The sequence below is a fragment of the Leptonotus elevatus genome, chromosome 2 (genome assembly GCF_054856555.1).
Source record: "Leptonotus elevatus isolate MCC_2025b chromosome 2, RoL_Lele_1.0, whole genome shotgun sequence".
Lineage (NCBI taxonomy): Eukaryota > Metazoa > Chordata > Actinopteri > Syngnathiformes > Syngnathidae > Leptonotus > Leptonotus elevatus.
Genome location: NC_141240.1, coordinates 18,572,220 through 18,599,952, shown reverse-complemented (window position 1 = coordinate 18,599,952; position 27,733 = coordinate 18,572,220). Strand labels below are relative to the sequence as shown.

At 40.8% G+C, this 27,733-nt stretch overlaps 1 protein-coding gene across 1 annotated transcript in view; it reads right to left on the bottom strand.

Annotated features, from left to right (window-relative positions):
• Window positions 1-27,733, bottom strand: part of LOC147178675 (forkhead box protein J3-like) — a 74,103-nt gene that overhangs the window by 3,396 nt on the left and 42,974 nt on the right. Inside the window, exons 4-10 of the mRNA XM_086067282.1 lie at window positions 26,917-27,000; window positions 18,369-18,470; window positions 15,417-15,563; window positions 13,502-13,730; window positions 10,339-10,563; window positions 8,968-9,069; window positions 32-286 (exon numbers count right to left, since the gene is read on the bottom strand). Coding sequence (XP_085923408.1) covers window positions 32-286; window positions 8,968-9,069; window positions 10,339-10,563; window positions 13,502-13,730; window positions 15,417-15,563; window positions 18,369-18,470; window positions 26,917-27,000 — 1,144 coding nt within the window. The remainder of the gene's footprint in view (window positions 1-31; window positions 287-8,967; window positions 9,070-10,338; window positions 10,564-13,501; window positions 13,731-15,416; window positions 15,564-18,368; window positions 18,471-26,916; window positions 27,001-27,733) is intronic.

The window sequence follows — 27,733 nt, the reverse complement described above, 5'->3', positions numbered from 1 at the left end:
ATTTCGAGCCCTCACTTGTATTTGTACCAACCTGTTCGGATGATTTGCCCGTGCTGAGTGTGCTGGCTGGCCTTGGGATGCATGGCGCCGTGCGGCTGAGCCGGGTGCTGCGGTGCCCTGGGCGCTGCTGGGTGTGCGACCTGAGGTTGGGAGAGGGCAGCGCCCTGAGGGGGTATGACGCCCGTGGCCGTGAAGAACTGGTTGACGGACGAACACAGGTCGGCTATCTGAGAGACATCCAGGGACCAGTTGTTGAGCTGGGCCTGACGCATGCTCTCCTTCAGGCCTGCCTCAGATGGACAGAAAGGGTGAGAAGGAAATCCAAATCGAAGCAATTATCCAATTATTGAACTCATTCAATACCAAAAATATGTAAAACCGTTTACTTTGTCCTTCACTTCCATAAACGTGTTTACACGTTTTTTTGTTATGCACGAGCATACAGAATTCGATGCAGCCTCTGACGTGAAGAGGTGGCTTAAAGCAATGCTATGTTATTTATTTATTTTAAACGGCCAGCAGGTGGCAGCCGAGTCTAAACGATCAGCCAGGGCCTTGTTGCAACAAGCTCTTTTTGTCAGTGTTCTCACCAGGAATGTAAACAGATACAAATAAAATTTCTCCTGATGAAAAAAAGAGACTCTAATCTTTCTTTTGGTAGGTTCCATGTTTTTATAGCAATAGAACACAATATTCTGTGGGCCTTGCAAAACCAGTAAAACAGCCAGGAGCGAAGGGGGTTGCTTCAGGGAAAATGGCTGGGAGTGAATGAGTTAAAATGTAATATAAAAGTATTCAACCCAAAGTCAGCTGGGATAGGCTCCAGCGTGCTCACAACTCCTAACAAGGACAAGTGGCAGGGATTAGAAAATGGATGGATTTATGTCACAGTTCAAACAATTTTATTGTATTGCTCACTTTATTACTTGACATGGCTAATAACAGCCTAGCTAATAACTGTCCGACAACGCTCTCTTATCTCAATGAAATATCGCTTGAAAACCTTACACGTCTGGTTAGTGCAGCGAAACAAACAACTTGCGTTCGTGACCCGCTCCCGGGCAAACTGGTTAAAGAATTGTTAACTCTCTTGGGACCTCCTGTCACACCGCGGTGAGGTTGTCTTGTCATTTCTTGTTTTATTTTGAAAATTCTGACTCCTTTCGTTTCAGGTCACTTGCCCTTCCTCGTGTGGTGTCAGTGTCAACCCTGATTCCTGATTGTGTCCACCTGTTTCCCATTACCCTCGTGTGCTAAATGGTCTGCGTCTCCCCTGTCTTGTGCCTAAGTGTTTTTGTCAAAGCCACTCAAGCCAGTCACAGTCCTGACAAACTGACACGACGTGGCAGGTTTAGGACTCAGACGCAGAGATAGGAATCTGAGGCCAAGGCAGATATTTATTAACTCTTTGACTGCCAGACGTTTTCAGAAAAGGGATGCCGTCAGTGCCAGCCGATTTAAGCATTTTGACTGATCTTTCAAGGTCCACAGAAAATGTTCTGTTTGGACTATGGAAACACATGTACTACCAAATGAAAGTTTGTTTCTACCTTATTCCGTTCTTTAGTAATCAACAATAGAAAATGGTTAGTTTGACCCAATTTCGCCTGTTTTGGACCAAAATACGGAGAAATCAAGCTTTTAGTGAAACGATATTATTTCATGCATTCTAGTGAATTTTACACTTCTTTTTGTCCATGAATGATGCCACAAACACCTAAATAGTGCTTTACTTCTATAACACACTACCACCAAGAATGAAAAAGTGTTTTTTGATAGCAAAATACGTTTATTTACATTCAACAGTGTAACAATTTGACAACAATTTGGCAAACTATTTACAAATGTGTGGATGTTTCAACGACAGTTTTTCTTTTTGTAACACTCTCCTGCGTGCAAGGAGACGCAACAGCATTTGCACAACAGATTGCCTCTTCGCGTGCTCCACTTTCTTGCAGGCCGTTTTTTCCGGGGAATAGCAAGTATATACTGCAGTGTGTGTTGCCATCAAGTCTAATATCAGGATCATGCTACGGTTTCGTTACGTCTCGCTTCCTTGTGTCCTTCAGTTGCTACACCGGGTTGTAAGAGATGTTCTGATCCATTTTATCCACTCCATTCATGGTGGCATCGTAGTCCAGAAACAGTGTCTTCTCCGTGATCAGACTGTACCCGCTCCTCCGATGAATATGCATTGGACTCGGGGTACTCTTCATTGTCCGATCGAATGTCCGGTCGGTTATTGTGCGCGTTTTCCGGCCTTAGCAGCGGTAGCCGCGCTTAGCCGGTGAGGCTTACTACGTGATCATAACAGTCGCGTCAAGGCTTCCAACTTTGGCGTCAAGCTCGGAGTCATCATCATCATCATCATCATCAATCTGCATTGGTCGATGCCAACTCTCCATCGCCCGATCGAATGTCCGATTGTGTAGAAGTACCCGGTCGGTTATTGTGCGCGTTTTCCGGCCTTAGCAGCGCTAGCCGCGCTTAGCCGGTGAGGCTTACTACGAGATCGTAATAGTCGCGTCAAGGCTTCCAACTTTGGCGTCAAGCTCGGAGTCATCATCATCGTCGACATCAATGCGCTTTTTAGTATTGATTGATGCTTTCCGTCTTTGAAAAAAATGCTCAAGCGTGAGCTGCTTGCAACCGGATGCTTGGTCAGCCATTGTGGCTTCATCAGCCATTGTCTCCTCAACACTCTAGCTCCGCCTCACGTCTTCTACTGACGCCCACGGTGGGCGGCCCATCCAACCTTGTGCAAAGAGAGTCATCGCTGCCCTCTAGGGGCCAAAACGAGTCTTTTACTAATCAGATCTGCCTGATACTTTCAGCACAGCTGCCCAAGGCTTTCCTGCACCCGTTTCCAAAAAAAAACAAAAAAAACATAGGGGACGTCTTTTAACGTCCTCGGCGCCCTTCCCTAGGTTTATGCTAAACGTTTTATAACGTTTATGGCGGTCAAAGAGTTAAACAAAAAAAATCCTCGTTTAGAGGGAAAAAACAAAGGCTATTAAATGTTAAACTAAAGGCGCTCCAAGAGGGAGGATGTCTAAACTACAAACAAAACAATATCACTCCTTAACTAAAACTATACTGTGGCTATACAAAGTAACAAACCAAAGTTCACACAAGAGACAGTACAACAAGGCTGAGGACTGTGACTGGCTTGAGTGGCTCTGACGAAAACACTTAGGCACAAGACAGGGGAGACGCAGACCATTTAACACACGAGGGTAATGGGAAACAGGTGGACACAATCAGGAATCAGGGTTGACACTGACACCACACGAGGAAGGGCAAGTGACCTGAAACGAAAGGAGTCAGAATTTTCAAAATAAAACAGGAAATTACAAGACAACCTCACCGCGGTGTGACACCTCCTGTTTTAAATATTATAAATGTATCACTTTCTATTGGCACGGATCCAGTAGCTTTTAAAACTGCTGTTATTCAACCTCTACTTAAACGACCCAGAAAGTCTGTAATTATAGGCTGGTATGAAATTTACCGTTTATTGCAAAAATACTTGAAAAAGTTGTTGCGCAACAGCTGAATGATTACATGGCCGCTAACAATTAATATGAACCTTTTCCGTCAGGATTCAGGGCCGTTCACTCAACTGAGAAAGCCCTTGCTAAAGTGACAAATGATCTTCTCCTAGCAATGGACTCCAATACCTCGTCAATATTATTATTACTCAATCTAAGCGCCGCTTTCGATACCGTCGATCACAACATACTATTAGAACGTCTCCAAACATGTATTGGTGTTTCAGGCCATGTACACACGTAGCAGGGTATTTAAAAAATAATAATATTTCCTTCCTCTGGGTGTAGAAAAAAAATAGTGTCCACACCACCACGTTTGTAGAAAAGCTAACTGCATGAATGCATTTTAAGGACGTTCACAACAATGCCAGACCGGTGGCAACAGTTCCCCAAATCCTATCTAATCAGAGTACGCCTGCGTCTGGCCACGCCACTTTCATAAATTGGGCCTACAATGAGATGCATGCCAAGCCTCTAGGTGGCAGTAGTTAGCCAAATACTGCTCGTCTCTTGACGACACTTCAACATACGTCACACAAGCACGGACAGTCAGCCGCTGATCTGTATATATGCGGATCAGTGCTGTCGCTGCACACAAGACTCTTTTTATATTCATTTAAAAAAAATACTTGTAAACGGTCAATAAGTACATCATAAACGGAGCATAGAGGAAAACAAAGAGGATTAATACAAAATCTTAAAAAGCTTCACTTGTCTTTTTTAGACAACTTTTTATCCGCCTCACTTACTCTCACTCACATACAAACATCGTCTCTCCGGAGGGGAAGCGACTCCACGCCGTCTTCTTTTTCTTCTTTTTTAACAACTTGAGGTATTTGATTGAGTGACGTGTGTAGAGGACTACGTAAAACTTTGTTTACTGACGGACACACGTAACCGCGGAGCCGGAGAAATACGCAAGTCTTCACTTTGGCCGGAGTTTTTAGAAACCTTAGTTTTTAAATGAAAAAAAATCCCCGCGGACGTGTGAATGACAGGGCAAGCCACAGAAAAATATCTCCCTTTTGCAAAAAACCCGGCTACGTGTATACATGGCCTCAGGTTTAGCACTCTCGTGATTTTGTTCTCTTAGAGAGAATGCACCGTGTAATCCATGGCAATGCAACCTCTCAGCTATGTAACGTTACGCGTGGAGTTCCACAAGGGTCGATACTTGGCCCTCTTGTTTAACATTTATATGCTTCCGCTTGGTGATATTATACGTAAATATAACATCAACTTTCACTGTTATGATGACGAATTATATTTGCCGCTACAAATAACAAATCCGCACAACTGCTGTGCCTCGCCAACATTAAACAATGGATGTCGTTTTTGCACCTTAACCCAGATACAACCGAGATGTTGAATGTCGGGCCCGCCTGTTATCGGCATTTGTTTACAAATACCTCTTTAAACCTTGATAAATTCGACCCAACTCTCTCTTTTCAAATGCACATTAAAAATATTACTAGAACTGCTTTTTTTCCACCTTCGTAATAATGCTAAAATTCATCCTATTTTGTCCGATGGTGATGCAGAAATGATAATTCATGCGATTGTTATGTCTCGCCTCGACTACTGTAACGTATTACTCTCTGGTCTTCCCATGACCAGTCTTAAAAGTCTGCCGTTAGGACAAAATGCTTCAGCTAGACTTTTGACGCGGACGAGAAGGTTTGATCATATTACCCCAATACTAGCCGACTTGCATTGGCTTCCGGTCCACTTGCGATACAATTTCAAGGTTCTGTTACTTACATATACCGGGCTGGATTTGGATGAGGACCCACTTCCCTGACGTCTTGTTGCTGTGCTTCAACTTCCTCCTCAATGGACTTTCGCACTGTTCTACAGGGATGTGATTTTTCCGCTAATTCGCGGAATTCCGCTTTTTTTTATCTCCAAAAATAAAATGTTACAATTTTTTAAGTGGTAAAAAATCCGATTTCGTCTCTCGACAGCATTCCATTTTAGTGTTTCCGTAACTGAAATGAAACTGATCTTGCGATTGGCTGAAGTCTCCGTGTTGACCAATAAACGCGCTTGTTATAAAGGCATAGGCGTATGCCATTGTTCATTTCTCAGACGTTTTTGCCGGGTGTTTAAAGAAAGATGTCCGTGATCGAACGCAAAGATGCTCCGCGAGTTAAGGAAATTGACAAGATTGTAAAAAACAAGTTTCGATGGGACTGGTTAGAGAAGGATATATGTACAAATGTTGGAAAGAAGACTGTGACGAATTTGTTCAGTGACTTTATTCGGAAGATCGATCGTGCCGGGAAAGCGCTTTGCATTTGGTGCCATGATACCGTTGACGATGGTGCGAGAGGTTTCAAAGCTCTTGAAAGTCACGCAAAGAGCAAAAAACACGTGAAAGAACAACAAATTATTCCATCGCTGGAAGTTTCGGTGCCCAAACGAAAACTCCAAAACTTTACGGCCTCCATCCCTTATTGACATCACAATCGGAAGCGGTAATAGAGAGACGTGATCCACCCCAACAACCTGTACCAGTTGCTGACAGAGTCGTGAATTTTGAGGTCGGTGGTAAACTTTTCAAATTAATCGAAATCAAATTTTCGAAAATATTATAACATAATAAAAATGGCCATAAATATTTAACATGGTTAATCATTGACACAAACTCAAATGAATGCTGCATGTTTGCACTTTTCAGGTTTCAATATGTTGACTGTCTTGATGTATGCAGTTACAGAGATGATCTTAGTCAATCATGCATTCGACGAATGCATGATTGTGTTTTTACCAGAGCTTGCTGCATGAGGTATTTTATGTTTTTGTTATGCATTATGTATTAAATTAAGAATGGTTGATAAATGATTTATTGCATGGTAAATATATATGATGATATTCTCAGTGATAGTTTTTAAAAGCAAAGGCAGTCCAATGTTTTTGAATGTGACTGATTTTGAGTTGACTAAAACTGCAATTTTATATGGGATAGTTCAATATACATTGAAAATTTATGCTGTTGTTTTGTCTATTTCTTTGTCATCTGAGTGCATTGAAAGTACTTAAAAACACGGAAAACCCATGAGCTCTGGACCTAGCTGAGTGCCCGCGGCCCCCAGACCCCCGGCTAAATTTTCAGATAATTTCACTTTGGTCAAATCACATCCCTGTATTCTAGTATATAATGTTTAGTATCGCAAACTATGTAAATTGCTGCCCATTGGAACATAATCATCCTGGAAGGGGGATTACCACATTTGCGGTCCCTTCTCAAGGTTTCTCATTTTCCCGATGTTTTTTTGGTTTTGTTTTCCATGCCCTCTTGTGGTTCGATTAGGGGATGTCGTTGCTATTTGTCAACTGAGGGCATGTGAAGCCCTTTGAGACTCTTGTGTGATTAAGGGCCATATAAATAAACTTGACTTGAGAACATAACCGTGAACTTAAACTCAATTGAGCAGCCACAAGGTCAACAAAAATGGCTGTTGATTTGATTACGTCTTTAAGAATGAATGGCATGTGGAAATAAAGTGGATTAAAGTATAACCTCATTACTAAACCCCAATCATGTTGATCACTCAGATTTCTCATTTAAATTGATGGAGCGGCTCATATTCCCAACACAGACGAGCCCTCACTGAGGTCTTATTTGTCCACTACGCACACGCTTATTGTAAAGTGCTCATGCTTGGTCCCATCGGTGCTTCCTGCTCTACAAGGTTTATATACAGGCTTGCCGGATGGCGTGACGGTAGTGTGAGTGGGGTCAAGTGCAGCAGGAAAGAGAGATGATGGAAGGAGGCCGGCCGGGTGTTATGGGACCAGCTGTCATCACCCAGTCGTGCGTGGATGTTGCCGGCTTTGTGCACTGACCAGGATAAGAGGCTGTTACTGAGACGGCCTTAATTAGATTATTTACATCGCACAACTGAGAGAGCGAAAGAGAGGTGGAATTGATGTCTGTGTGTGTGTGGGGGGGGGGGGGGCGTGTGTGTGTGTGTGTGTGGACAGGGGGTAGCAACCTCTCAGACACAGTCTAATAACCTTTATTAGGCCAGCACCATTACATTGTTATAATATTGTGCCTCAAGGGCCAGACTACATGGAGACATTATCATAGTAAAATCATAATAACTAACGAGATTCATAAGAAGTGAACCAATTCTAAATGCAGTAAGTAAAAAAAAAAAACTCTCATTAGTTAGTTGAACCCATCCAAAGTAGTAGTATTTGGAGTTGAACCTAAAATGTCAGGGAAACTATTCATCATATGTCACCAAAAAGCAAATCAAGTACTCACATCACATGACTTTTTCCACATTCTATTAATAATTACAATTTAAATTATTTGTAATCCACATTTAATTAATAATTATGTACATGTGATTTATTTTAAAATGATTTGCAATACATTTGCAAAAAAAAAACTTTTTTTTTTCTTTTCGCACCTTGTAATTATGGGGTTTTGTGCGTAGAGCTCTGAGGGGCAAAGAAAATATTTATTCCATTTTGTAATGAGGCTGTAACATAGCATATAAAAATGATATTTTTTAAATCACAAATAGTGTACTTCCCTCCCCAATGTTTTTTTTTTTTAACAATTTCCTATATAAGTAGTTTAAGATCTAAATCCCTATTATGCTCTAAATCTAAATATACTCCCAACTAAGATCCCAAAATATGATAATATCATTTCAAACTCATCTTACAATAATAAAACAAATGGCTTACAGCTAAGCATGTACAGTAGTCCAACAATTCTCATACTGTACTGTACATACAGTGGCCATTAGGTGTCAGTATTGCTTAGCAGACACCTCTCTACTCCCTCTATCACTTCCTATAAAGTGAATCGTTTTTCTTTTCACTGACTGAGCCATAATTCATTTTATTTTCGCAGAAGTTATTAAGTAAAGTGACATCTTATCAGTTTCATTGTTTTTTGTTTTGTTTGTAATAGTACTTGCGGTTCGGCACCTGTGGATTTCCATATTCCCGGATTAAAATAACCCCACACACACACATATATATATATATATATATATATATATATATATATATATATATATATATATATATATATATATGCAGGCTTCGGGCAGTAGATGGGGTACACTCTAGGGCTCTTTTTTTAAATTAATTTTTTTATGTATTTATTTTTCTCCCCAATGTATTTCAATTGCCGTCAATTATACAATGATTTTTGCCATTCACAGGCCGGCCCAATCCCCATCCCCATTGTATCCAATTTAACCTGATGTACTTTTTTTGGACCAACAACATGTAAAGTGTCTAAGGAAAACAATATGAACAATTGTGATGATGAAATTTGAAGTAAAAGCACATTGGAGAATCAAAGAGATTGCAGTAGTTTTGCTGGTATGCTATTACCATACTGAATATTCCTTTTCTGTAATCCTGTTAGTGTGAGTGTGTTTACCTTGAAATGGAGAGAGGTCTACATCCGCCCAATTGTACCTGGTTGCGATGCGGCAGCTTTCCTTCAGCCAGTCCAGATTTGGGTACCAATCTGAAGTCATGCCTGGAAGAAAGGCCAAGATAAATACATGTGGGTATGTTCAAAATATTTGCGGTTAAGCACCTGCGGATTCCAATAATCGTTGATTATCCCTCACACCCCATTGTTTTCAATATTTTTTAAATTTACATTTTTTTTTTTTTGCTTGCTGTTTTCTCCCATTTTCCCCACTTTGTGGAAACCGCACATTGTTTATATGTTTATCCTTATGTTTTCAGTCATGTTCTGACATCAGTTCCAGAGTAAACCACAAGGAGGCGCAGCTCCACACAGAAATATTCCAGTCACAGCTCTGTGCCTTTGTGCAAAATAAAAAGGTGAAGCTGCTTCCCACAACCACAAACAAAACAATAGATGCTCAGGCCTCCATCGCAAAGACGGGCGGATAGCTCACATTCATCCTCAGCTTAGAGGAGAAAACCGCCAACTGAGATTTATATATAATGTGCGAATAGTTGCCAATGTGCCCGTCAAAGAGCTTTATTGATAACACACCCACATGCAGACACACGTGCACAGAATGAGGTGATGCAGAAAAGCAGGAATGATATGAGGAGGAAACATGTTGGTGAAAGCCTCACTCGTACGCATCCCAGTTATATGAACCTCTGTGAGATGTGACAAAGAGAGGAGAGCAATCTAAAAGCAATGAACAGAAAGTGCAGAAAGACACACTTAAGAGATAACATGAACCACACAGTGGCATTGGAATAAGGGTAGAATTACTGCTTGACACTGAGTGGCATCCATATTTATTAAATATGAAACACAGTCAATAATGTGCACTGGCAGACAGTGTTGCTTTTACAAGAATCAGTAAAAAGATATGGAGACAAACAAACTCCACAGAGCGGTTCCAGTTTATTTTTATTTTCGCTGTGAAAGATGTGAAACTGAATTCCTAAACAATAGTGGGGGGAAAAAAGTGATGAGTTGCATTTTACCCAGCCAGGTTGGACGACAGTTGACATGCATGTCAGCCTCTCCAAATAGACGTGTTTGTATTCCTTATAAATGTATACTTTTGTGGTACCGTTTTTCTCATGAGCATTAAATATATACCCATAGAGAGGAGCTGTATTTGATTCAAGGTGGCAGAATCAAAAGGCAGTGGTGAAGAAAAATGCATAATACTGCAGCATCCACAACTGAGCACAGCAACTGCACTAAGCTAATATTATCATGTTTGTTTACTTGTCTATTTTCCAGCTGGCGACAATCAAATGTAACAATAAAGCAGACGGACAGACAGCTAGACCTTGTCCGCCTCACCTGTCGTGGCGCAGCTCTGTCCGCTGTGACTCTGGTGGGAGAGGGACGGGTGCTGGCCATGGGTGGCCAGATGATGCTGAGGGTGGTGGGCGTGGTGATGGTTGTGTTGATGATGGTGGCTGCCCCTCCCCGTGCCGCCGCCGCCATTCCCTGCTCCGGGTGAGTGTTGATAAGAGCAGGCTGTCAAAGTCGAATGGTTCGAGTCGCCGGGCATACCCATCAAAGCTGTCAGGAACAGCAAACAACATATTCAGGGTGACAATGACATCGCCAACAAACACCTGAAAATACTGTGTTCGAATCATGATGAATCATAAAATGACACCTAAATAGAGTTTCTACTGATATTGGTTCTTTTGAGGGAAATTAAATCAGGACTGGAAAGAACTGTCAAAACATGTTGAATGAACTGCAGATGTGTTTCCACGGCGCAATACCGGCTCGACCTATTCTTCAAATTGGTACTATGAGAAACGCAGATAACAACAATGCATTGTATGCATCAGTCGCAGGCAGAAAACAATGGATGAGAACGAGGGTCTCCAGTACTCTCAGCACAGAAGATACATTTTGCAATTTGGTTTGGATCCAAATTGGTCGAAGGTACGTGCTCTCCTTTGGGCCATTAAAGATGATTTGTTAGACTGACTTTCTTTCCTTTAATATCTCTGTGAATATTGCACAAATAAGCGCACAAATGCAAGCTAGGTAAGCTCGGTAAACCAAGTCAAGCTAAACTAACCCTGTAAAAATGTCTTCATATTTAATCTGCTACTGCTTATACTGTGTAGTCCAGAGCGTTCAATTTTACTTGTCATGTCTTCAAAGGAGGCTCTCATCAAGTTTTTAAGGTCTCTTGTAAGTAGGGATGGGCGAGTGCAAATACTTGTAAACGAGGCGGCAGCCGATACCTCTTGTGGTCATTTTACGATCACAAACTAGAAACTAAAAATTGCCATTCATTTCACACTTTTTTAAGGGAAAATGCTATATTGGCACATGTAGGTCTTTAAAAAAAATGTTTTTATCATCTGTCAATGCATTTTGGGGGGTATTTGTCAAAAGTGTTAGTGGTATCGGTACTTGGTATTGGTACTATTGATGACTGCACAAGAGTTGAGCACAAATCTGAGAAAAAGTGTTATCGAACATCCCTACTTATAAGTATATGATCTTTTCCAAGTTATAAGGTATGTTTTTGTTCATTTCCCTAAATGAAATGGTTCTCCTTTTTATACCATGATAAGACATGGTCCGGAATTGGATCATTGTGGTACCTTCTAGCCTCCTAAAGGTGTCTACCATCTCACTTGGCATTATTCCAGCTCAAATCATCACTCCGCCTCCTCTTTACTGTGCGCAGCCTTGCATGAAGTACTTACCCTACCTTGATGTAGGCTCATCTGGGAAACTAATGATCAAACTTGTCTAAGATTGATATCAGTGATCTAAACTGAAATTCGGATTTAGATTCAAGAGAAACAATGTAGAAAATATACCCCCAAAAAATCAAAAGTTTACCTAACTTAAATCCTATATGCTAAATGAATTAATTTACGTTTTTGATTATAAGAAAATATGCATGTATAGTATAAAGGGTCAGAAGCTGACCTTTTCAGATTGTGACATACCTTGTGAACAGTAATGGGCTCCGATAAAACCAAAAGTGGAATTTACAGTATATTTCAATCAATGCTTATCCGCCAACAACCATTTCATGATGTTTTGTGCGATTCTGCCCTCAATATGATCAAATCTTTGTCGACGTGGCTCACTTGACACATGAGCATCACCTTGCCGACCTGTTGTCGACTGGTGTCCTCGCCCATCGCGGAGCTGACGACAGTTGTCTGAACTGCGCGGCTCAGACCTCGTCAAAGATCACTGAAGTGAAACAAGAGGATGGCGGCTCCTTTTGCGACCGTCAGTTCATGAGGAGTGTGACGAGTCCTTCAAGTGGGAACGTTCACCGCTGCCAACAGAGAGTCGCTTCGTTTTACCTGCCTATAAAAGTGTTTTTCTTTTATTCACTCTTTTATCCACTTTACTCTCTGCCAACTCGCTCGTTGCTTTAATGTCCTTTCATCCAATTTTTTATTTTTTACTACCAAACCCTTTGTTGTGTATTTTCTTCTTTTTTTTGTCCCTAGAGCTCAGTATTGTTCATTCTGTAATTTTACCGATTTGACATGTCATCATCATTGCTCTCTTTTTTAAAAAAAATATTTTTTATTATTATTATTTTTTTTAATTATTTTGTATGTGGGTGAGTATGTGTACGTGCATGTGTGCGTGCGTGTGAGTGTGTGTGTATTCATTAGTTCACCAAAAACTTTTTTTAATTTAACAGTGGATTTGAGATATGCAATTAATGTCTTCGATGAGGCATTGGATTTCTAGTCTAACATAGTCACTGCTTTCTTCGAGCCATTTTGTCCACCTTTGGCTTGGATCCATATTTGAAATTTCAAGCTGGACCATATATTTGAACTCCTTAGATGTGCATGAATTTTATCGCATCTTTCCTGTATGTGCATTTCAGGCCAGAAATGGAAAGAAACGTCTTTATGAGCCCAGCGGAGCGCATTACTCTCCTCGGAACAAGAGGATGCATGCCTCTGGAGAAAAGTAGAGAGCGAAAGGGGAGGTTGATCAGAGGGTGTTGGGATGCAGGGAAGGCCCAAGTGGGAGGAGGCCGGCTGACCTGATAGCTTCAGGAAGCAATTAGCGAGATGCTTCACAAACTTTAGAAGCTATCTAATTAGCTTCTATCAAAGCTGCAGATGTGTTTGTCGTTTTCTCGCCTTCCGATGAATTCTCTGCTCTTAATTGCCTTTGCTCGTTTGACTGAGCGGGCCGTAAAATGCAGATATGCGGAACAGCAGATTGTTTGTTTATTAAAATACAATAGAGGCAGGGGTAGTGTGTGCTGGGAGGTTAATGCAGCAGCGCTTCCCGTGCTGTGAAAGCAATATTAAAGTTGCACATCAATTTCAAGAGCTTAAGCTTGACAGTTAATTATGTGCTGGAAGCCTGACATGCAGCGTTTTTTGCCCCCTTCTTCGCCTTCTTCTTCTGCGAACGAGTTGAAGTGCAGACGTCCGACGGGCTAACACGAGCAGATAAAATGTAGACGGCCGGCGAGACGATCGCTGACACCCACCTTGCTGAGTGAACGACTGCTCAAAGACGCACTTGTACAGGCTTCGTAAAGACGCGTTGAGGTCCTCGAAGTCCGAGAAGCAGACGTGCTTGTCCCGTGACTCCGGCACGGGCAGAGCGTACTGGGGTTGTGGAGGAAGAGGAGGAGGAGGAAGAGGAGGAGGTCGCGTGGGCTGGGTAGGCTGCTGAAGACTCAAGGACTGGGACGAAGGCTCAGAGTGACTACTGACCTGTGGGAGGTACAGGAAAAAATGTTATATAAATATGTATAACATAATCATTAAAAATGAATAGATTTCAGATGATTGATCTATTGAACAAGGTAGTTTGCCTTTTGTGTTATTTACGGCAGGCTAATATGCTCATTATTATTACTGATGAGCCTCATGTGAAAGTGGTTTGTTTGATTTGAATAACTGAACAACTGAATAGAGTTGATTTATGTAACATGGGGTCATGATTGTGTACATGCTAGAGTAGATGCATGGTGTTCATTAGGGGTGTGAATTGCCTAGTACCTGGCGATTCCATTCGTATCACGATTCATAGGTCATGATTCGATTCGATACCGGTTAATCCTGATGCGAATCTATAAATTGATTATTGCGATTATTATTTTTTTACTCAACTTTAGAAAATACAAATCAGTAAGTAAACTTGTACATGTACACTGTAAGATTTGTATGAACATTTATTTATTTATCTGAAAATTCAGGCTTATAACTGAACCACTGCATTTAACAAACAGGTTGCAGTCTGTTTTTTGTTTGAACAGCACTGAAGTAAAATATTAAGGCTCAATGTTCCATTAATATAACATTCTTCCATGCTTAATGTGTGAATCCTAACCCTAAATAAAACGTTTTGTTGAATATTCCCATAAAAAAATGATGTTTAAAAATCAATTCGGCGGCATATCGAATCGAGTTGAGAATTGCGCGCTGTAATATCGCGATATATTGCTAAATCGATTTTTCCTAACACCCCTAGTGTTCATACTTGCTGATTCTTCTTCTTTGTGTCATTACAGACCACAGTAAATATTCCAATTTAAATGGAAAACCAGTCTCTGTTGTAAGTGCTTTGTTGCCGTCTTATGTTACCACCTCTTTTTGGTGGGTTTCAAATATTCACAAATTTTCACTAACTGACAGACCCGGTCCTATCTCCTGTGAAGAGCTGTATTTCAGTGGTTACTGAAAAAAAGGCCATTTGTTCTTGAATTGAATACAGACTGTCTTTCTGCTGACTTACTCCCCTCATCCAAGCTGTCATCTTCCTCAACATCAACCCTTCTACAAAAGCACTTTGCTTTTCTCCCTTTTTAATTTGAAACCCACTTATCATGACGCATCCTGCTCGCATTCCACCTCCAGCCAATAATAGCGGACTTTCCTTTAAGCACATCGTTGCCTGCACGCTTTCTGCCATCAGTAATCACAGTCAGCCAGAAGGGGATCACCTACGACAGGTAATGAGGCCCAACTAACCCCGGGCCCGTCCGGCCAGACCACAGATGAGGTGTGAAAAGATGGCGTTGGACGGTAATAGGGCGGAGGGGTAGTGGAATCCGAAATATGGCCTTGTGGAATGAGAGGTTAATGCGATAGATGCGATTGCACTGACCTGTGCTCATGCAGGTGAGAGGTGAGCGGATAAAGATGGTAAAAAGGTGAGTGACTGTTACAAAGCAAAGGCAACTTAACAGATATTCTTCTTGAGCGCTGCATCAACTTGAGGATGAAAATGTTTTCCAACTTAAAAGTGTAGACGTATGTTTGAAGGGGTGGCCAACACAAATGATGCCTGCATTGACTCTTTCCATGCATCCAACTTTGCATGCTTGAAGTGAATGAACAGCAAATACAGGGAAATGCTCTTTTGCAGCAATCCTCAAACAAAGAATAAAGTCCTACCGGCGTGTAACTGTGCATGCTGCTGCCACTGCTCACGGTAGAGTTCATGTTGTTCAGGTTGATGGATGTCATGCTCTTCTCAGACAGACTGTTGCTCAGGCTGCCGGGACTCTCACAGTCATCCGCTTCTGGGCTGTACAGTGCTACCTGCACACGCACGCACACACAAACAGGTGTCTTGATCTTATTTTACAATGTAGGGATTTACATAGGCAATCGATGACCTCCAGTGTCAAAACTGTCCAATACCGTATATCATTCAAGTGACTTGAAGTGGCAATTCCTGACATGAAAAAGCTGATAATGATGATCCTTATTCTGCAATTCTAAAGTCTTTATAAAGTTCGGCCACTGGTCTGTAAATCACTGTATGGTTTAAGTCCTGACTACACTGAAGAAAGAGTTAATGGGATATAAACCCAGAAGGGCTCTGAGGTCTGAAGACTCAGTTCAATTACTGTAGCCCAGAGTTGAACACAAACATAGTGAAGCAGCATTTAGCTGTTATGCTGCACACAAATGGAATGAATGAATGTTTTTAAGTCCTGGTTAAAAACGGCTTTATTTCTCCCATCATGCTTATGATTGAGGTTGTTTAAACCATTTTAAATCAATTAAAACTTTTCGTGCAGTTAACATTCTTTGAGTAATTTTAGTAAGCTATCTCTTATGCCTGTACTTTGTAAAATGTATTTTTAAATGTACTTTTAATCATTTAAAGCTATACACTTACACTTTAACTTATGTATGAAATGCATGCAACAAAGCTGCCCTACCGTGACTTGTCTTGCTGTACAGAATATCTTTTCCATTCTATTCTATTCTATTCGTCTAATGTATTCTAACATGTTTAACCACAGTCAACTCTACAGTTTCTGATTTATCTGGTGGGGACCGATTAGAAAGCTTTTAAAAACCAACGGCTCAGGATTGCGTTGAATCCCAAATCTTGTTTTGTTGCGTTGTCAGAGTTGTGTAACAGCGTCAGCGGTGCCTTCGAGCTACATTTAATTGTTCAGACAAATGAAAGACAAAGCCTCTGAGTGAGACAACAAGTACATCAAAGTCTGTTGCAGTGCGCCACTCAGTCAAGTATTTTGAAGTATGGGACTTGTCACAGCAAGAATGTACAGTCAAGTGATTTATGAGGGCGTTTCAGGTTTGCATAGAACAGCATAGAAACAGAACGCCATCAATCCGTTCACTGTCTATTTTGCTGATGATTTTCAAGGTCATGGGATGGGCTGGAGCCAAAACAGCTGACTTATGGCGCGAGTCGGGTTACACCCAAAACTGCGCTAAGGGCTACTGCGGATGAGTCACCGACTGATATTTATTTGCTGCAACTGTGGTAAGAGATTGTCTAAGATGCAAATGCAACTTGACGAACGTGTGACACGTTCGTGGCCACCTGTCTGTCAGGATGAGGGAGGGGACCAGTGATGTGGGCATCATCCTTCCAATCACTGGATCCTTGTCACGGCAAAGTGCGTCAGCGTCTACGACATGCTGCCCTTGAAGATCATTGTGAATTGGCAGCTGTGTGACATATTGAACTGCTCAAGAGAAGCAATAATCTCTTCATGCTTACATCTTTGTCTGGTTCTCACCTGTGCTTATCATGGTCGGGTTTCATCACTGACTCGGAGAACGTTTATTCAGTAAGGGCATTCAATTTCATGATGTGTAACCATTTAACTCAAGTCAATCGAATAATGATAATTGGAGGTGTGAAAGAATTGTAGGGACAAGATTCAGTTTTCCAAAGTAGTCATCAGCTGGTGCAGTACGTTAATTAAGAAGTGCACCGCTTGGGTGGGTAGTAGGTAACGTCTGGTCGGTGCTGGATTTCACTTTTCTTTCTTTTCTTTGATCCTTCCTCGGGTCTCCTGACAACCTCACGACTCTAGCTGGATTCTGAAGTATTCGGTTTGGGTGAACGGTATGGGATTTTTAATAGGTTTTAGGTGAACTAATGAGTACACGCACATGCACATACTCACGCACATACAAAATCAAAAAATAAAAATAAAAAAGAGAGCAATGATGATGACATAAAAAATTAAAATTACTGAATGAACAATAATGAGCTCTCAAGAAACAAAAAAGGAAAAAAAAAGAAGTGCACCGCTTTCAGACACCAGCAAGTAAGCACTCGCTGCACGTCTGTCGATCCATCTTGGCATGTATTAAATTCCCTTCCACTTGGTCCATTTTCTTATCCCATAGCGGGTCGTGGCAAGTTGGAGCCTATCCCAGCTGACTTTGAGCAAAAGGCAGACAACTTACCTGGATTGGTTGCCAGTCAATTACAGGGCACAAATAAAGACAAGAAAACCTTTCACATATGCATTATCAGCACCACTGCTGTTTACAAGCCTGCCTTTCGACCTTTCCCAATGTGTCTTTTGATCAGGAAAATCATTTTGCATTATAACTTCGGGTCTAAACACAACTCGGCTTTTAACCCTAATAGTTGAGAAATGGTGTGTTTCCTAAGTGAAAAAGTCTGGAAAGTATGAGTCAAGACTCGTGTGGATGAAGATGGAAAATGTCAAGACCCTCACAACAGGTCCAAACACACGACGTGCTGTGAAAGCTGCTGCTGCTACGGTACAAATTCTCTCTTTGATCGAGGTCAGGTGTCATTTACCACACACCGTCACTGCATGCGTGTTTCTATGGGTGTGCGTAATCTTGAGTGTCCTCTGACCCTGACACACGCGTACACGCACACACAACATGACCTCACCCAGGTCAGCTTCTCCGACACTGCGTGCTTCATTGCATTACGTGGCGGGTGAAAGTGAAAATCTGTGCAACAGACGGGTTCTTGCTGCTCGTGATCAAAGCAGTAAGACTTCGGCAGCTCCCTGATACTTTTCTCCAGTATGACCATTTAGATTTTTAAAATGGTTCACTTGTTTTTCCAAATTTGAAAAACACACCTACCTTGTTTGTCACCGCATTGATAGCCAGAGTGGGCGATCCCCCACCGGACATGATACAGTCCATTCGCAGCGACTCCGACTCCAAGCTGTAAGGGGTTGACGCCTGCAATGACAGAAGGAAGAATTGCTTTTTCATAACGATCATTAGAACTGTTGTGTATTGCAGCCCTACTCATTTAAAGGAAATGCACAACGTTCAGTACTTTGCAAGGAGAGAGGTCAAGCCTATTCAAAATTAGCTAAATGTAGTATCCTATTCCTACTGCACGACGGATGTTTAATTACAAGTCTCTGTAGCAGTTTCCTTCATAAGTTATGCTCTAACCTTCATCAAGTTTGATACCAGAGAGCTAATGACTGTCGTCCTTAACAGCTCACTATCATCCATTCGCAGATCAATAACATAACCCAGGAAGCTTACTTCCGCCTGCGAGGCATCAACCGACTCCGCCCCGCCTTCACCACCCTGACCGCCTCTATCCTCGTCCACAGCCTTGTCACATCCCATCTTAACTACTGGAACTCCCTCCTCTTTGGTCACCATATTTAAAAAACAATCAACTTATATACAATTTATAAAACACCATTTTTAAACACATTGCAAATATGTCTGAACACACACAAAAAACAAACAAATTGCAAGCAAAAAACACTGTACTATTAATACTAAGACTGTACCCCTATACTGTATGATGACGTAATGTAGTATCTGCATACAATGATGTTCATTTAAGAGGCGGGGCATGTGACATTGCCAAGTGGGAAATCTGTGCTGACAGCAGCTTCAGTGTGAGTGCCCTTACTTTATTTTCTATTCAATCGGTGTTGAACAAACAGCTAAAAAGTGCATTGGCGACTGTGGTTCATTTCCCACATCAGAGGGCATTACAGTCAATTTGGGGTTTCTATAAAAAAACATAAAAAACAATAGTTGGGGGGAAAAAGACAATATACAGTGTGAACGAGGAACCTAAATTTAACTAACATAAAGCATTTAAAAACAACACACACATAAAACACTTAAACAGTGCATTCGATTCAAATGCATGACACCAGTCACAAAACATCTTAGTTGACACAAACTTTGAGTTGCAGTCCTCTCAACCAAATGGGCAATGAGGCAAAAGCAGGAAGTTTCGCCCGACACAATAAAACCAATAACAACAACACACATAATCAATATTACTCAAATCCTGTGCGACTACTGGTGATCGACCATCTTACTATCATGACTCAGAAACTCAAACGTGAGTCTGCTTATTTTATGCTAACTTCAAGTGGGTATTCCTCTCCTCTAATCAAGTTTGTCTTCTCAGACCACCGGCATTCATTTTGAATAAGCGCCACAAAAAGCCAAAGGGAAAAGCTCATAACAGGCAGAGTTAATCCTTTGATTCTAGCTGGAATGAGGTTTTGTAGCTCGTGTGTTATGCAGACCAGACCAGGTGTGTATTTAGTCATTTGGGGGCCCAGGGCAAACTCATGAGGCCCTCCACAGCCATGTACTGCAACAATTTTGATTAATATTTACCATCACATAAAAATTGTGAATCATATCACTGTAATTATCTGTGAGAAATTAAAACTATTTTCCACAGAGATTCCATTCATATTTTAGCTGTAGATGTGTCCTTGCATATCTAGAAAATCTTTAATAATAGGAGTGTTGTGATTGGGTTTTGGGTTGTATCCATAATTGGGTCATTGTGATGTTGTCAGTTACTATGCAGTTGCTATGGTCTTGTATTTGTCACCCTTATTTTGTCATATATGCCTTTATTCTGTCATAAAGAACTGTACATTGCCCTAGCTGGAGTTGCTCAGTGGCACGTTTGTCAGGAGGTCGAGGTTCCTCCATGTAGCTGTAAATGGACTGCTTTATATAGTGCTTTTACTACACCATATGGTGTCCAAGGTGCTTTACAATGCCTAACATTCAGTCATTCACACACACATTCACACACCCGTGGCTAGGTCGGGCTTCCAAGTGTTCTGCAACCCACCCGAGGTTTCTTAGTCAAGTTTTCTTCATCAAGGTTTCTTGGTCAAGTGTTTTCTTCGAGACGACCTGCATCCAGCCCTGCTCTTTGTCGTTACTTGATAGTTTTGTATATAAAGGCAGGGCAGCTTTATTTCTATGGCACATTTCATACACAGGCAAAAACACAACACCTACAAGCATCAACAGGCACAACAGTTAATGACATTCAGAAGCAAATCAGAGAAAACAAAAGTAGCTTACAAAAATGACTAACGTTTAAACACGTTAACAGAAAACTTTAAAACATTTTAAAGTAAATAAATAAGAATAGGTTTTGGTGGGGGGGAAATTAAAGACTCCCCTGTCCTGTCTGCTTTTGGGTCCAAATTCTGCACCTCATGTGACAGGTAGTCACCATCAAGCACATCCCCCAAGCAAATTTTTTGACAGACACATTTTTAACTCATTCACTGCCATTGACGGCTATAGACGTCAAAAATTAATTTGAACTATTTCTAGTTTAAATTGTTTTCCCACTTTCGTTAACAAAAGTATAAAAACCTAGAATTTTTTTGTGTTAGAACAGATATAAAATTTGTGATTAATCGTGAGTTAACTAGTGAAGTCATGTGATTAATTACGTTTAAAAATTGTAATCTCCCAACGGCCCTAATTTTTAATAATTGTTTCTTAAAAAAAAAAAACATTATTAAAAATTAAAAATATATATATTTCTTAAAGAAAAGGTTATTAAAAATTAGGGGCATCAGGTGATTACAATTTGTAATCGTAATTAATCGCATGACTTCACTAGTTAACTCACAATTAATCACAAATTTTATATCTGTACAAAAAAAAATCTAGGTTTTCATACTCTTGTTAACAAAAATGGAAAACAAATGTTAAACTAATAAAAATAGTTTAAATGATTTTTTTACGTCTGTAGCTGTCAATGGCAGTGAATAAGTTAACCCCCCCCCCCTTTTTTTTTAATAGCATTGTGAGCCGTGTCAAATATTATTTTTAATGAAAGCCGTAGGCCACCAAAAGACAGTGGGTGGGTCGTAGTTTGGACACTATTGAGGTACAATGTTGGTTCTAACACAGAAAATAGAACTTCAGGGGATATTTTTCACCCAATTTTGGTCCAACTTTTGGGTGTTAGAACTTGATAGCACGCCTGCACATGTTTCCTATGAGGTCGTGATCTTTGCATGAGTCCGGTGAGTGTTTCTTCCGTTGACTCATACATAAAAGAATAGGTCAAATATGATCACTGTTAATTAGAAATATGCAGAGGAGGGTGAGAGTAAAAATGAGGGAGGAAATGAAATGTGACATTGCTTATGAGAAATGTCCGAATGTTGCAAATTTATGATTACGTCGGGAGCCTCCTGAATCACCAGAGTGCCCGCGGCTTCAACCAGTGTGAACTATTTGAGGCGCGCTTCATTTAAATTGCCGGACACTTAAGCGACCCACAAAGTGGACACATCGCACGCACTTAGATGCATCAAGGCATCCTCATGCATTATTCAAGCGTGGCGAATGTATTTGGGAGAGTTCATTGCTTTGTCTCCTCGGAGGGGTTAACGGAATTTGAGGCTACAAGGAACTAGCCAAAGATCAATGAGGGGAAAATTTGCCACTCAGAAAAAAAGAAAAAGGTGGATTATATTTTTTCGAGCCTGACTCCTTTTAGGGTTCAAGGCTGCTTTCTGTGCTGCCTTCCCAAACTGCTTACAGTAAGAGGATTGGTTGGTAACAATGCAATCTTTAATTTATGATAAACTCCCAAAGAAACAGGATGCTGTCTCCCTGGTGGAGGCAGTTACAAAGCAGACGGCGACGGGATGCGGAGGGGAGTGGAAGAAGGGAAGAGAGATAATTGAGTGGTGGCAGACAGGCCCAGAGAAAGGCAAATAAAGAGCGTGATTAAGCTGAGAGATGCAGGTAGGCTGCCTGTCTACACATTTAGACAATGCGTGCATACAGCCGCTGTTTAGCCCTGCATCCTGATGACTTAAAGCAAAGAAACAGCCAGACATATTTAGCAGACCTTTATTCCCCCCCCTTTCCTGATGATAACGCTTTGCACTTAAAGCCCTCCTGCCTCCCCTCAGCCCATGTGACAGCCTGCGGTGTGTCTGCCAGCGGTGTAAGCGAGGCGTAAGAAAAGGGGTCGAAGGGCCCATCCATATAAAACGAGATGACAAGCCTCGGAATTAATTAATGTTTGTAATTTAAAAGAAAAAAAATTCCCCGGTGAAGAAAATATGTCTAACGGCAGCCTGAGGCCTTGTGTGGTAATTAACTAGAACATAAGACTGGAATACTCTCCCTTCGCTCCCTCATCTCCTTGTTATCTAGTTCCCCTTGCAGTGTGACTTTTTCCTCTCCGTCTCATCGTCTAATTTCTCTCTGGATGCTCCCCTTTCGCCCCTTCCCATCATTTCTCCTGCCTCCTCTGTCTTTTACCTTCAAAAAGTCTGATTGCGTATTTTGTCACTGCAATCCCGCCTGAAGCCTGAATGCCTCCCGCTGGAGAAGCGAGCAGGCAAAACACACACACACACACACACACACAGACAAACAGACACACAGGCAGACAGACAGCGAGAGATAATGATCAAGATTCAGCAACACAGACAAAGACAAACGATGAAAAGAATGCACAAGACTTGCTATGATTAAAGAGTCGGGTGGTTTTCTTTAATGAAATGACAGTGTTTGTGTGCGTGTGCTTGTGTGTGTGTTAGGCAGGCAGACATTGATAATACAGAACTAAAACCACTGTGAGGTAATGAACGTTAGCCTGCCATGAGATGATGTTTTTTCAACGCTGAAGGTACCCTAGCCCAGTTGTTTCAAGGTGACTACACGTCCTCTTTTACCAGGTCTTATCCAATTTTGACATTTTACAAAAAGCATCCAGTCTGCAATTAATTTCCTGCCTTCTTCCGTTGCACTGTGACTTGTCCCGCCTTCCTGTCCATCCGCCTCTAACATCATTGGACAAAATCTCAGTTGTGCTTACAGCACCCCTAATTGGTTGTGATGTCATTCTGTCCTTGCATCCCAATTCAAGGGCTACAACCAGCCTGTCCTAAGTAAAGTGGGTTTAATGGGGCAGTGCGCCCCCAAATATCCTCCCTTCACATCACCCTTGCACATCTATTCAGCTAACCAATGTTTCATACACAGTGTATAAATTCATCATTATCATTAATAATGTACTTTCCTTTTTACACTTACTGTAAAAATATTGCTGTAGCATAATTAGACGTTATTTATTAATTGCCATATATGAACATGCAATGTTAAACTTGTTTTCTTGTTTACTTTAGATTTAAATTTCTGTTAATCCCTCCTTAATGCAGATCTTCAATTGTAGCATATTGTACATTATTAGTTGTACTATATGATTAATGACTGTGGGTGTTTATGTATAATATTGTTGTTGTGACACTTAAATGTCGCTCATTGGATAAAGTCTCAGACATATGATATTTCATTATTACAGACATCGATGTTAAGAATATATTTTGTATTTGCAGTTGTCAACAGTTTCTTAATAAGCTTTGTGGTGCTCTTTGAACATGGAGCTAAGCATACGTAGTTAAAATATTAGGGGTGCAACGGTTTCAGATTTGGGTGTACGATTATAGTCTAAACAAATGCGGTTTTATGATTATTCTTATAGATTTTTTTTTTAAATCACATCAGCATTGTTTGAAAATGTTTATTTTTAACAACAATAAATAATTGGAAATCCTTTTTTTAAAAGCTGCTGCCTTTTAAAACAAATACAGCACACAAATAAGTAAAAAATATATATATATATTATAGTTCCAGAATTTGAAAAGCTCAAATTGGCTTATACTTTAGGTTTATTTTAAACAAGTGAAAAAAAATAATTATAATAATAAAATATAAAGTAGCTGCCATTTCAAACATTAATAATACGCTTAATGGTGAAGCAACATATTAAGTATGTATTTCCCTTCTGTTCCCATCTCGCGAGCAGAATACGTACAGATTAGACATAGACCTAAATATGATGCACATCCGTTTTCACAGGTTATTCTTGAACAGTACTTTTTCTTTAATTGTTCTTAATTTCTACTAAAGTGGGTCACGTCTTAGCTACAAAAAGAAAATGTGGGTCCCTTTGAGAACCAATGGTCTAACTATGCAATTGTTTAAGGCAGCATGTGGACAAGAGTAGTATAATTTGAACTCGGCACTGTGGGCGCACTCAAAAGGCAACGGAACGGAAAATTCACTTGAGACACATTTCAAGTGGCGCCATATCACTGAAGACAATTATACAATGAAGACTCGCAGTTACTTTCTTCAGGCCGATTAAAGTTTAATTTCTGGATCGCTCAAAACCGCAGACGCCTTCAACAGAGAAGAGTGTGTGAGGCTTTGTGTCATGTGCTTTACCAGCAGTGCAACCATTTATGTCTAGCGTCGGCCCGTGTTGAAAAGGCTCCATCATCCACAGTGTCTTCTAACCCGCAACCACTCATCCACTTCAACCAACCCCAGGGCCAATGAATGCAGTCACTCGGATGTTGTACACATATAGGCCAATGTAATGCCCACCCAAAATGTCTCATTATCTTGGAATATGGGAGGAAGTGAACTGCAGCAGCAATGTAGCCTGCACAAAAGTGTAGGAAAAAAGTGGCATTATTGGATTTTAAAAGCAGCAGCAAAAAATTAGTTTGGACAAAGCCGGTGCGAGTGCTTGCACAGGTCACTCATTACGATGGCGACATGATTGCAGCCCTTTCTGATCTGCAACAGAAGTGGTACATCAAAATGAAGGTAGCATTTGTTAACTGAAAAAAACCGGGGATTTTTTCAACAGTTTCCGCACCAAAGAACTTGATACAGTAAAGACGGGGGAAAAAATCTATTAATACAAGCTTAACGTCACCTAATGACACAAAAATGCTATGAATCGTCACTAGTCTACTCATGTCCACTTCAACCTCTGAAAATATCAAAACTATTTCCCCAGTATTTTGGATTTTATGGCCATTTTTCTCACCACTCATTTCTCTCACAAGTTATACCATAATGTATGTAAACTTACAAGCACAACTGTACACGGTAAGGCAGAATTTAGCTCGAAATCCATGGAAGACTACATCACAAATATATAATAATTTTTACTCTCTCTCAAAAAAAAAAGACAAATATATAATAATTAGTAACAACATGACAAGAAGCCCTTACAGCCCAAAAGGTACATCAATGGACTTTTTCAGAGAGGGAATTGACTGATTGTGACCCTTCATATTCAGCTCATCAATCACAGTTCTGTGAAGGTGGTCGAAAAGGAATACCAATTTTACATGTAGTTGACTGCACTACATCAAATCGAGCCTTTTGGTGCACTGAGGAGCGCATCTAATCTTCTTTACACGATACCATAATCAGCGCATACCCAGAGAACGAGGTGACGTCTGGAATGGAGAGCTCGCTCGGCTTGCTTTGTATTAACATTCACAAGTTCCCGACTCAACCAGCCGCAGTCTGCTGGGTTGATGCAGGGTTACATATATTTATAGCCGCGGCTGCTGTCAATCACTTCCCCCCCCCCCAAAAACATTTTCATTCCCCCTTGCATCTACTCAGATGCTTGTACCTGCTGTTTTCTGTGGCGTCACGGAAACAAGTCTACCAGCCTGCAATTAGCGCACACTTACATCTGGGTCAACCCTGCTTGATCTGAAAGAATAATAGCATGTTGCTCAAGTAAGGTGTGCATATGAGATGCCACACTTGCTAGAGGGCGTGCAATATAGTCATGAACAGCCTTCTGACTACATACACAATCTAAAGGGGTTCCAACAGACAGAGAGGTAGTCATTTAAAATGTTACTTGTACTGTATATGTTTATTATTTGGGTTGTTGCATCGGTATTCAAATGCACTAAGAGCTGTTTCTAATATTGTGATTTTCTTGGTTTTCTACCTAAAATGACACCAGTGTAAACTACAACCTCACACATTAACATAATGTTCAATGAAAGGCCCTTGGAACGTGTCAATCAAAGTTTTTCCATTGGCTTCGTGTGGCTGACTTGTGTAGGTGGGGATGTCAATGTCACTCAAACAAATTATATTAAAGTGCATTCAGACATCAAAAACTGTCCGTAAAATATCCCTTCTCTCGGATTAATAAAGGTATTCCTTCATTCCAAAAATGCAACCTCTTGCTTGTTTAACATAGGCTGAAAAAAAAAAATGAAGCATCCAGGAACAAAATTACTTTGAGGGGAAAGCTGCTTCCAAATGTAATGGAATTCAACTCCTCAGGTTTCTTAGATAACACCTTCATGAGAAATGGGTTGCATGTGAGGTCACAGTGACCTTAACCGTCAAGTGTATCATTGTAGCAAGTCTGCCAAGGGCAATGAACAGTACAGTTACTTGTAATACAAATTTTGCATTTGTGGAGTGATTGGTGATTATCGTCCGATGTTGTATTTTGTACAAAAACAATCCCAGCGCTTGCATTCCGTCATATGCAAGTGAAAACACAACGTACCCTTTCTCCAGAGCGCGGCCTCTTCTTCGGCCTGCTGGGTGCAGCGTCATCTTTAGGGTTGGCGTCTATGGCCCAGTAGGAACCCTGCGGGAGGACGCCAGGAGAGGAAAGTTACGATTAATGGCCATTCAGAGCCATTTTATGTCAAATTCGTATTCAGGGGCTCAATTAGTGGCTTGATCTCAATTCTACAGGGATGGCATGAGATTAAAGGAAAAGTCAACACAAAATTATTTATTTACAATACGCTGTATGTGTTTTTAGCTATCTCGGGGGGGAATTTTGACACTTGCTGTCAACTGAAAATGACATCACAGTTGCTCAGGTAACAACCAATCACAGCTCACCTGTTTTCTGGGTTTAGTCATAAGACGTTCATAAGCTCAGCCGTGACCTGAGCACTGAGCAACTGTGATGTCATTTTCAGTCAACAGCAAGGGACAAAATGGCCGCCCCCTGAGATGGATAAAAATGGGTGGCTTTTACAGTTTAGAATCATATTTCATACCGCGTTTAGAATAGTGGGACTGCATAAAGCATATTGCAAGAATTTTTCGTTGGTTGATGGATGGACTTCCCTTTTTAAGGTGCCAATCTGGTATTCTTTCTGTCTTCCTTTCATTCTTCCCGTTTCTTTCTTTATTTCCTTCCTTCCAATCACCACTTTTGCATACATTTTTAGCAACATATAATCATGTGATGTTTTAATTCAATTTACATGCAAGAGTGAAGAGCTTTTTGGGGATTTTTTTTTAACAGGTTTGTGTAATTAACTCTTTCAATGAAAAAATTATACACATATGTGTTCCTAAATTGT